Source organism: Bombus affinis, chromosome 5 (assembly GCF_024516045.1).
Source record: "Bombus affinis isolate iyBomAffi1 chromosome 5, iyBomAffi1.2, whole genome shotgun sequence".
Taxonomy (NCBI): Eukaryota; Metazoa; Arthropoda; class Insecta; order Hymenoptera; family Apidae; genus Bombus; species Bombus affinis.
In genome coordinates this window covers 3,543,555-3,556,397 of record NC_066348.1, presented here as the reverse complement: position 1 = coordinate 3,556,397, position 12,843 = coordinate 3,543,555, and the positions used below count along the sequence as shown (strand labels likewise).

The 12,843-nt window shown below is 39.3% G+C and overlaps 1 protein-coding gene across 2 annotated transcripts in view; it reads right to left on the bottom strand.

The window, feature by feature from the left end:
• Window positions 1–12,843, bottom strand: part of LOC126916548 (zinc finger protein 395) — a 94,154-nt gene that overhangs the window by 56,411 nt on the left and 24,900 nt on the right. For both annotated transcript variants that reach the window (XM_050722467.1, XM_050722466.1), the window contains exon 2: window positions 1,404–1,564. In XM_050722467.1, the coding sequence (XP_050578424.1) occupies window positions 1,404–1,564 (161 nt within the window). The remainder of the gene's footprint in view (window positions 1–1,403; window positions 1,565–12,843) is intronic.

Here is a 12,843-nt window from a genome sequence, read left to right as displayed (position 1 = left end):
TTTTAAAATCGCTGATATTCCTTCCCGAACCTTTTTGTACAGTTTTAAATATTCATAAGCGTAATGTATTAAGTTGTCCCAAAAGTTTCTTTCATTTCATCAGTAAAATAATAGACGCAAAACATTTTTTATTTTATATTATTTCATGGATTTATGATCCATTTTGTAGTAATAGAATAAACTGGATCAAACGTAATTCAATAAAATAATATAAAACAAAAAATGCTGTGCATTTACTATTTCCTTATAAAACGAAAGGAACTTTTGGGACGACCTAATATATTCTAAACGTAATTGAACTACTACAATTTCTCTTAAATATCAGCATAATCAAAAATATACAGAAGAACATGTGAATTGGACATATACATGTACTTTTTGATTGCTTTTTACTCACCTGTATTCTTGAATGATTTTGAATATTTCATTGAATTCGTTCACATACGCATTCACGCGGTTTCTAATATGGTTGTCGCTACGTATTTTCGTGATCAATTTTTTAGGACAGCAATCTTGAAATCTTCTTCACCTTAAAAAATTGTTCCCTTAAAGAACTTTAACTTCGTTTGCCGATATTTTTTCACGTTACCGATACCACCAAAAATGTCTAACCGTTGCTCTTTGCACGACTCACCCTGTATATACGTATGTATGGGTGTGGTATGCGTCTACGTGTGCGTGCACGCAGGCTCACACGAACCCACGCTAATCTAGCGTGGAAGGGTCCGAACGAACATCCAGAATTTTTCGAAGGGGGAATTTCGCGTTCGGTTACGACAATAGACGTATATCGTCTTCACGATCTTCTCGCGGTCACGCTGCAATTTTTGCTTCTTCGCTTTAAAAGTAAATTTTTCGAAACTCTTTAACGATCGTCGATCACTTTGCACTTTTACTTCCAAAAATACCAATGACGCCTGAAGCGTGTCAATTGGTAAAATTAAAGCAAAGCAAATGAATCTTATGTCGTATCTCGTTCGATAAGAATTAGTTGAATTAAGATCGATGGATTGCAAGGGTTGAATTATACTTACGATTTGACGGTTAATGTTCTAACGGAAGGGTGCAGCTAGCGGCGATCCATTGGATTTTGGGAATGGGAATTGCGAATTCTTGAGAGTGATAGGAGATCTACAGATATTGGTTTCGAGTTAGTTGGCTCGCGAAAGGATCGTTGCGAAGATGAAAGGAACAGAAGAATAGAGGTGCAAAGGTTTCGTGAAAGAGGAAATTAATCGTCAAAATATTAAGGAGATTATAAGACATCTCTTCTGTGAATTACCATTATCCGAATGACTGCTCTAACTCGGTTTATGACTCGAATTTGAAATTCGCAGGCACGGTTCGTGTGATATGAAATTGATATAAATGAAGTGAATAAATGGGACCAGTTAGAGACTTACCCAATCACATGTGGTACATCGATGGAGTGGGAAGACGCCCGTTTACGATCACCAGCCATATCGGCGAGTCTAGCGAAATCTGTATCTTGATCAGCCAGTCGGGCGCTCTTACGTGACTCGAGCAACCTGACCTCGTCTATACGTTTAGTCAGCCTCATCGTCTGCAACAAGATCAACGTACTCCCATAAGATGAAATGTCATACTCAAAATTTACACGTATTATAAAATTACCGGATTTTAGAAAGCAAACACTCTTTTTTCAATCTACGTACGTATAGCTTGACTCTCGTTACCAACAACACATCGTAATCTATCATACTATAATAATTCTTAGCAATGACAACCGGATTGTCATATTCGATTCTCGGGAGAAAGTTTGGATTTTTGAGCGGCACGCGATTCCCACTTTCCCCCGATTCACCTGCGCCGGCCGGTTAATCGCGCCACGCCGGTGATTACTTCCTCGTAATTACTCGGCTCGCGAGCAGCATTCCTGACCAAGGAGCGAACTAGCCCCGAGAGATACGCGTTATTCATGCGCGAGTTACGTCAGCCTGTGTTTCCCGCATTTGCTATGTTTTATTTGCGTTTTCCTTCGCTTCCTCTTCGATACGACTCGACTTGTCTTCATCCACCAGAACAATCTGATATAATTATCAAACGAAACGTCGAACGATTTCCACGAGTTCTCGTGCGAACGATCTTGCGCGCTAAGCTTTATGGATATTCGAGACACTTTTCCACGATTCACGTGGCTCGTTGATGGCTCGCGATATTTGGCAAAATTTCAATTCGATGATATATGACGTAGGTGATATTAGGTTGTCGGAAAGGTTTCTTTCGTTTCGTAAGATGATAATAGATGATTTCTGTTTTATATTATTTTGTTGAATTAGGTATGATCTATTTCGTTATATTTCTATTGTTATATTATTGTTCGTGCATAATTCAATAAAGTAATATAAAACAAAAAACATTGCGCGTCTATTATTTCCTTATAAAACGAAAGAAACTTATCGGACAACCTAATGTTACTGTTCAAGTATAGGCGAAGAAGATGTTAAGGAAATCCTTGGAATCAACTTTTACTCGATTGAACAATGCGAATTAACTAGAGAAAAAAAGGAAATTGCAAAGGAAATATTATCTCAACGCAATTTCGAGTAACAGGTCGACTGATTTAATAAATTAACGCAATTGCAAAATTGATGACGATCCAATGCACGTGCAAAACGAAAAGGTAATAAATCGAGCAAGTTACGCAAACGACGTAACCCATATGTTACCTTTCTAATCGCAATAAAACAAACAGAGGCCGGATATCATTTGAATAATTGCCAAGTTCGCGATTCCGCTCGGCTTAAAAATCTAGAAACTCGATAATAAGAGATAAAATGTACAGCCGTATTGCCAATCGCAAATTCCTCTGTAGACCGTTTAGATGAAAAATGGACGATGAAAGATGACCGGACTGAGGCATGATTCACATCCAACTTCTGTTGCGCTATCGCAGAACGAAGCTAATTTAAGCGATTTAGACGAACAAATTTATTAAACGTAATCTTAGGTAGTTTTACTTTTCTTATTGTTTGTTCTTTCCACTATACGCGGCAGTGGACAAAAGCAAGTTCAAGGGACAAGCGGTAAGTGGAAATACCATAATGTTACAAAGAAGAAGCAAGATTGTATTTGGATAAAAGCAATGAAGAAGTACAAATATATTGGCCAATGTTGGGCGGGTGGTGGTTAACCGAAACGAGTTCCAATTAACGCGTTAAACGCATGGGAAACGCAAGCTAATTGATTGGTATTAGACGTCGTAATAATAGATGAACAGGTACACGAACACGAGTTAAACCCTACACGCGGGCCGGGAAACGAGATCGCCGGAACGATCAGCTCGTTTTTCCTCGAGAAAATGTATCAGTTGAAAAATACCAGTACTGTTAGGCGCATGATGGATACTCTCTTAATGAGAGCTCGCTTACTCGGAAATGTTTTCCATTCCTTTGGTTGCTCGGCAGGCGAGAAATTTGTATAAATGCTTTCTTACATAATTACCTAGTAATTTTATCGATGATATTAATGACTTCACAAGTTTTGTAAGGTATACGTTTCTGTTGCAATAATTTCCTCTACACGCGCACACACACTCAGAGTTTATTATGTTATTCTTTTCTAATCTTTTTTACCAGCGATTTTTTCCAAAATTTCCCCTAATCGTATCTTTGACCGACGTCCTATCGCACAATATGAGAATTAAAGAAAGGAGAAACAATATATTAATTCTAAAATACGATAAAGTAACCAGGTAACCGTAGTAGTTTAACTATGCAAGAACACGGAATTTAAAGGAAACTTGGTCAAAGTAATTGAACCACGACCACGAATGATCCAATGCTTAATGCACCATAATAAAAAGCTCATCTAAAGAGAAGAGGCACCACAATGAACGTGTAGAACGATCTGAAAATCCGAACACAGCGAGGAAATGGCTGCTCCATCTGTCGCGCAAAAGGAAGAAAGGGTCCGCGTATCCGGAAACGTTGAACTCCGCGCACGTATACGCGGCCACGCAGAAAACGATCGGAACCGAGCCAGCAAACAGTTTACCCGTGGCAACGTCGTCATTATATTCGCATTATCGTGCCTCTGGCCGGGCGACTTGCACAAATGCATCCACCGTACGAGCTGTCGAGCCCTTGGAAAAAGCATTCACCGGGTTTCCAACCGATTCAAACGCGTGCATCTCGAACTTATTCGCTCGCACGCACTGTACGCGCTTGTAATTGCACGGAACGCGTGATACAGAGGCTGTGCAACTACCATGCGATCAGCAGCCTCTCGCTACCGACCCACGACTATCTTCGCAAAAAATCGAAACCGCGAATTCCGAAACACCGCAAGTTCACAACCGATGTTTCGAATCGGAGGATCAGTTTCTTTGTTATTCTTAGTCAGCTTATTCAAAAAATGATATTTAAAAATAAATTCTTTGTAAGAAGAATGGGTGGATTTTGAGAACGTTTGAGAATTGGAATGGACTCGTGGGCAACCATGTTGGCGTTCCTCGGGTTCGTAGACACGCAGATTTCTGTGCTTATACTTCAGTGATAATATATCGAGAAGAAATCAGGGTAAATATATTTTCATTGTATTTTTGGTTAACCTAAACGTGATACTGTATACAGTGGCTACAAAAGATATTGGCACATATGCGTATTTTTCACCAAATTTCCAATTATATTTACTTTGGATAAATATAACCGAGGATAAACACGGTTGATCTTCAGCTTTTTTGCCAGATATTATAATGCAGCGTTTCTTGCGCGAAAGTACTGCGTGTTAGTGGCGTTTAACCTTGTTCGAGAGAATTAGATTTGGTCTCGTGTCGATAGGTGCATTAACCGGTTAATGGCATACTAAATACTATGTGTATACAAATACAGGAAATTAATATCCGCGTTCGGTGTTGGCCGTGCGGCTACATTTACATCTTGGCTACTTTAAAATTCATCGACGATACGATTATCCCTTGGTTTCGAATGAAATTTAATGACCGGCCTGCCTGTTCAATGAAACCAACGATTTCAATTATCTTTTTTCTGCATTCTCTTGTAATCTCGTTTAAGCGTATAAAATTTTCCGCTTTTCTATTAAGGCGTACATATTTTCCAACTCAACATACAGATAAATACAGATATTACGCTTTAACTCTAACGATAGTATTTTTAAATGGTCGTAGTGTTCTTAGAAAGAAGAAAGAAGCTTATTTACGAGGATATGTACATACATTCAAGAAAGTAGAACAATACTAAATCTATACAGCCATAAACTTAGCTTCCAGCAACCTAGAAATTCAACAAACTGTTGCGTGAAGTCCCTTGAGCTACGTATTCGTTTTCCTTCGACAACTGTGTGCCAACCCAATAGATGCAAAATCTTCAAGTGAAACGGCCATCGAAAATTTAGACTGATTCTAATTCGACGATCAAGCATTCTATTTTTCTTGTAAACGACAAGCCACGTGTTTCGAACATCTTTTGGACTTGAATCGTGCGTGCGAAAGAAATTGGTCCGAGCAAAGTGTTTAAATAGCAACTAAAAAGATAAATTACAAGGCAAAAGGTTAATCATCCTCCAAATAAGAAAAACCGCCTTCCAATTTCCTCGATTCCTCGATCTATCAAACAATTGATGAAATCCCGCCCATAAACGGTAGCAAAGTATAGTAATTCTAGGTTTTATTAGGGTTTGCGGGATCCATACAGGGTCTACTAACGGCTACATCGATATTTCCAGTCCGAAATCGGCCGATCCACCTCTGCGGAAGCCTCTTATATAATTTTAATCCGGCCGGTGACCGGCAATGGGACGAGATAGGAATCACGCGCTGCTGAATTCGGCATGTAAATACGCCATGTAACGAATGTTACGCATGCCACCACGTTCCCACTCGAAATTCTCACTGTCGCGTTACCTCACGCACACCGACTACCGTTAGAAATCAATTTCGAGCGTAAATTTGGACGGATTGCTGTAATAAGCAGCCAGCTCCATTCTGTATGTATTTTTAGTAGAATATTCTATTTCGAAGAAAATACGTATTTTATAAAAAGAAACAACTGAAAACGATAGATAGCTCAAGATATAAAATTCTCTAATGGTTCGTTTCTGTAAGAGAGAAGAAAATTTGCACGATTTAAAACTTCCCATTTCTTACACAAATTTTTAATTCAATATACTGGTAACAACTCTCTCTCTCTCTTTTTCTGTCTGATTTCACGTGTCACCGTATTCCATATAAAAATACAAATTTGCTTGTCACACTCGCGTTCCTTGGTTTTAGTAGAAAAAGTAAAAGTTCAGTAAACAGAAAACGCACAACTTGTGCTATAACAGCGTATCAATTACAGATCATCGAAGCAAAGATTGCATAACTTTGGAATCAATGACGAAGGTTATAGACAGGAACAAAATCGTAAAGACTAAAATGAGAAAGGAGAAAAAGGAAACTTGCGCGTGAGGAAGACATTTCCCAAGTTGCAAGTACCAACTACTTTCGACTGTTAAAATACGTCTATACGTCTGTGCATGCAGCTGGCAGACGCCTTTTCGAAGCTAATCTACGCGTAATCGAAGCTAATCTAGTCGAAAAACGCTCCGCTTTTTATTTTCATTTTTTATCGGTCAAACGCAGCTCGTTAATCGCTCCATCGTTCTACGGGCCTCCTCGTGAATGGAATCTCTTTTCGCGAACGCGTGGTGGGAATCGACTGACTGAAAGTTCGAGCTTTCAGGTGAACCAAACCAGGCGGCATTGAGTTTTGTGCGCTTGTCGAGGATAGCGACAATTCCTGGAGGATTTAGTGCTCGGATTTATGAATTAGGAGCTTTGTACACGTGTATATTGGGTGTTAAAAAGATACAAAATCGATCAGGAAGATACAAAATCAACGTATAATTACCTACAAAAGTTCTTCGTACGCGTGATAGAAATGCCATCTTTCGATATTTCCAAACGAAGTTAGGAAGACGTAGAAACAAGAAGTAGAAACAATATGAAATTCAAACTCGATCGAACCCGTATATAATCGCGTATAACTGTACTGCGCAGACGAATTTCGCGAGCATAAATCAGCAATCGTGAGCGTCGCGATACGCTCATGGGACCGCAACTACCATTTTTCCCTACGCAGATTTAAGATTCCGCGTAATTGCAAAAGACTTCAACGTTTGATAACGAACTGTTCCCTCGACCCGCGCCCCCTCAAACATGTTCACGCGGCATGGAACGTGTGCGTACATGCGAGAGAGGCGTTCAAGGCCGACCAGACTGACACCGATTAAACATTAGGAAAGCGGAACGCGACGACGTCAGAGGCGAAGAAAATCGACGTCTATGAGGTTCTCGAGACTAGTTTCATTGGCTTAAAGCCTTCGGCTGAGTAAAATGTTTGCAAAAGTTGGCTAACGTGAATTTCAATCGGTGGAACTTCGAAGTGTACGAAGGATTGTGAATACTTGTGAATTGTGAACGTTCGAAGCAATGTTGTTGCAAGACGCAAGATTGCAAAATGGAGTAAATAAAAATTGTGGATACATAGGAATATTTTAAATAATTATAGATAGAAGTTAAAGTTGTTAGAAATTGTCGTTCGATAATAGTAGCAGTAGTAATAGTAGTAGATTTAATAGTAAATCGTGAATGGTATAAGGAATTTAAATATATGGAGATGCGTATAATGGACGTGATATGGAAAATAAAACATGCAAAGCAGTTATTATAATACTTAAAGGGTGAAACAAAATATTTTTAGTTGCATCGGCGAAAATGTCAATTTCCACGGACCTTTCCTATTCCCTTTTAATAACATCGATGTTGCTAGCCGTTGCTACAAATTGTTCAAAACGTTCACATTTCTCTTGGCGGTATCACAAATAAATTCAACTAGCAATCAAGAGTCGTTTAATAGAGCACTATTTAAAAGTGTCATTGCAATAAACAGAATCCTACTACGTACATTCGCTACAGTCTATTTCGGTTTCGACGAAAACTTTTGCGAACGTTTCGGAGCACAGAAATACGGGTTTGGTGGGTAGCCGCTTTAACACGGCCGATCTCTCGTTATCGAAAGTCGATATGCAAAGAGGAGGAGGAGGAGGCCGGTCGGTCGGTTGCGGCCTTTTTTCCGCTTGAACTCTATCACCTTCGTAGCGGTGGCTTAAAGGCCAGCAGGAGGACGGAAGAACGTTCAAAGGTCATACGCAGACGACGATCAAAGGGGTCTGTCGTATGAGAACAGAAAGAAGCGTATCGAGGTGTACCGGGAAAACGTGGGAGCAGACAGGGAGGAAGAAAACCGAAGGAAAGGAGGAAATCTATTGAAAACGTGGAACGGTAGTGGGGACAGCCGGCTGCAAGAGGAAGTACGCTCGAGGTCGCCATGCTCTCTGGCCGTGAGCCACGTGCGCTGCACTCGACCGCACTTTCACCGTCCACTTTCAAATTTCTCCCCCTCCTGTGCCCGCGATTTTTCTCCTCCGCGCGTTCCGCGGCTCTATCCAGGCTTATCTGAAACAGGATAGAAGACGGTCTACCGCCCTATCTCTTTCCATTCATCGCAGTTTTGTCCCGACGCGACGCGACCAAGGGATTTCGACGTCGTCGTGCAAGAAGTCGTCGACCTTTTCACGGTTCCAAGACCGAATTCTTACGCGAAGGATCGTCGCCTTCCTCCTGCGTACATACCACGATGTGACGCATTTGTTGTATATACAGGGCGTTTCACAATTTGGGGATACATTTTCAAGGAAAGAAAAATGTTCGATACGGTGTACATAGGTTCGCGAAAGTACTCGAACGCTTGTGAATAACTTGTATGGAGATGCATACGTTTCATATTTAAATGAACAAGTTTATTATAGCTGATATTAGCCGAATATGAATTTTCATTGTCTCTTTTTAAGTTAAGTACGTCAGCGTCTTTCAAAAGAATCGTGGTTTACTACATCAAGAAGCTCCCCGTACGACCTTTGACCGATTTAACTGCGCGTATTAGTAAACGCCAATTAATTTTGTGATTTTTACAGTTTACGATTCTTCTTCAGGTACAATATTAATAGACGACATCCTCATCATCGCGAACGATATTAACCGAATTGCATACTAAATGATTATATACCCACGAATAATAACAAGAACAGCAACAGTGATAATAGTAATAACGATAATAATTTTGTTGTATTATTTTATTTTATTAATGATTTTATTTAAGTTGCTAAAAAGTGGAATCTGTTTTTATTTTGATACACAAGATGTGTATGCCAATTTTTCTCCAATCCTCTGTATCCAAATATTTGAAGGGATCTGTATACACGTGCGAGCATCGGTTGCTGGCTTTGAAAACACAGTTGCGTAACAATTCGTTAGATAACTAGACACGAAACTCGTGACGTCGCGAGACTCGATTCGCTGCGAAAAATTTCTCGAACACGGTACGGAGCAAGTGTGCCTGATAGACGAGGAATTCTGAATTAAAACTTCGCAGCAGGTCGGTTTTAAGCGTGCGTTTGGTATTGACATTGATTCTCTTCCTGTGACAAGAATTCTGAATACTTCGATTTAATGTACGAGCATGCGTATAACGTGTTTTGTGAAATATCGTCACTGAGATTTATTGGAATCGACGTTTCTCGATTCTTCTTATCGTGCATCGTGTTTGTATTATATCCCGCTATGATTACTGATATTATTTCTTCCGGAATATAAAATGACGACCGAGAGACAAGACGAGCGCCCTTCCGTCAGGCAATTCCCTTATTCGCGCAACTTTATCTTCTTATTAGATCGGACACTGAAAGTTCCACTGTACTACGTTGCATTGTATGTGACGTAGTGTTAGTAGTAATGCAAAGTAAAAAATTGTTCAACATACTCTCAAGACACGATAGTAACAGGTTTCACCTGTTATTCACAACTTCTATACTCTACTGCAACCAATTACACGCTTCATAAAATAAGAAATCCTGTTCCCAGTTAAAAAGCAATGGCTGCTAATTCGCATCGAACAAATCCAAAACGAAACTCTTTCCAAGCAAAATGACGTTCTAACTTATACACTCCTGTTCATAAATATGAAAACATGTACGGTAGATGTGAGGGGAAATGAGGCAAATCTGGTAAATTATGGTAAATTATTACCAATGTTGATTCAATATGCTCGATATCGAATCCATATCCATTGCATTTTACGATTACTTGAAATTTTTGTATTCCATAAAAAAAGCAACCCACGTTGAACCAATCCAAACTCGATCAGATTTCCTCGAAACTACGGTAAAACACCAGCGATCGACATCGACCACTCGGCAATCGGAAAGAGAAATCACGCTTTTTATCCAGCTTGAAATTAATGAAATTAGGTGCAGTGAGCAGCGCGGAGAAATTTTTTTTCAGAATTTTATTCTCCCGGATCTCGCTCTACGTCCCCACCTTCCTTCTTTCCATTTGCCACCAATTTTTTTTCCTTTTCTTTTTTCTTTTTCTTCTTTTAATTGTATCGCGTCAGCCCATTCCAGACACTAGGCAACGGGGATACAATCGAAACGAAATATTCTCGAAACGTTCTCGAGGGAATGACTCTCGTCGAACGACGAGCAGGACACGGTGGCTTGCATGGTTTGTGTTCACCGCGAAGTAGGAGGTTGCGAAACGCAATGTCGGGTGAAAGTGCATTAGCTTCATTTCACAAGGTACTCTGGTGCCGCGTTGCGGACGCCGAATTGCTTGCCGGCAAAGAGTTTCGCGAACGAACGAACGAACGATCGTGTTGCAACCACGCGAACCGTTTTTGTTAGGCAACGAAATTCACTTGTGCAATGGAAAACGCGATCGGGATGGGTTTAGTAGGCTCGCTCGCTCGGCAGACTCGTTGCTACTCGCCACCGCCGCCGCTTTGAAATCTGTTACGTCGGTATAAACCCGTAATTCGTGGTTCGTTACTGTTCAATGGAATTTCCAGAAACGGTGGATGTCGTAAATGGAAGGGTAACGATGAATGGAAAAGTGAGAGGGATCGGGGAGAAAGGCAGAATGAAACGAACGGGAGCGCGGTGATTTGGTGAAGTTTAGCGAGTATGATGATACATACTGCTCTCGTTAGCTAGGTTTTCATTCGAGCATGTCAGAAAGCAAACTGACAGTTGGTTCGATAAGTTCACTCGTTGCAGGAAAATGGCAAATAATAGTAAATTTTGAGCTAAAAAAAAATATAGGATTTATAACGTCGTAACTTTCATTCCGGTTGTTAATTTATGGACTTGATCAATGTGGCTTCTGAACAATGGTACGGCATTTAGCCGTGCTATTTTTTTGTTTCTTATATATGTCAGTCTTGTTAAATTTGGAAATTTGCAAATTTGAAAATTTGAAGGCTACGTACAACGAATATCTGGCGGGTATACTTTAAAATCAAATTATTCGTTTCACGATTACTTTATTTCAGCGTTCGTTCGATTATTCGAGATCGATTCGATTACTGAGAAATGATTTGTTTAGAGACAAGTCACGTATGGAATTTCGCGGAAGTCGATTAATCGCGAGGCACGAATGTGCGACAAGATATATTCATGAATCACTATATACGAGTTATTAACAGAAAGCGAGGTCTATGTGGAAGTTGGATGTTGCTACTTTAATAAACATTGTCACTTTTGAACGAGCTCAACACGAACAACTATTGCACAACAAAACTGGTATTACATCAATGCATATTTACGTGAAACACACGAGTCATCAAAGTTCGATCGTGTTAGATCTTTAGATAATTACCAACAGATAATTACCAATTTCGAAGAGAAACAATTCGAACGAATTCTTTGCGTCATCGAACTATCATTCTTCTCAGCTGTGTAACTATGGGCATAATTATTGTCATTTATTTCTTTGCAGGAACTGGTAACATAAAGACCTGCATTATTAGAGATTAAAAGGGTGCAGCTTGATTCAAAAGAAGAAATAGTAGATTAGTTTAGAAAATTTAGCCAAATACCATGGGTGAAATGCACGCCAGCAATACGTATATATATATTTTTGCATGGTGACATTTTCAGCAAATGCTCGATGACCTTTAAGTGTTAACATACTAAGCTAATAAGGAAAATGTATAAATATGAAATGTTTGCAATTATCAAGATTTAGCATGGATATTCAAAATTACAGATATTTTATGAATAAAATCATAAGCTTCTTGGTGAATAAATTAACAAAATCAAAAAGAAAGATAAATTACAATTAAAACATGCTCGTCCTAATTCCTCACCACTCTACTGTAATCATCAGTTTACTCCGTTTCCATTCGAAAAGTTTTCAAAAGTCCAAAATTTGTTGTATAATACAAATGACGTCGATAAACGAGAAGACATCGCTCAACGTGTGAAGAAACTCGATGACATGGAATTTAGTTTTTATTCTTATTGTTGTTCCAAAAATAGTAAATGTGGCTTTTCAGTGAGTAAATTAGCAGGATCAAAAAGAAGAATAAATCACAATTAAAACATGTTCGCCAGTCTACTCATCTGTAATCATCAGCTTACTCCGTTTCCATTCGAAAAGTTTTCAAAAGTCCAAAATTTGTCGTATAATACAAATGACGTCGATAAACGAGAAGACATCGCTCAACGTGTGAAGAAACTCGATGACATGGAATTTAGTTTTTATCCTTATTGTTGTCCCGAAAATAGTGAATGTCAATAGTCAAACTATGTTTTTAAAAGATTTTTTAAATTCTTCCCGTTACATATTCACAATGCTTTCCCTGCTCTCTCTCTCTCTCTCTCTCTCTCTCTTCCAATTTTTTCAAAAGAATTAATCACGAAGAGAAGTATACGCAACGGCATGAAGAAGCGCAATTATTGCAAACATGTGGTCGCAATGCG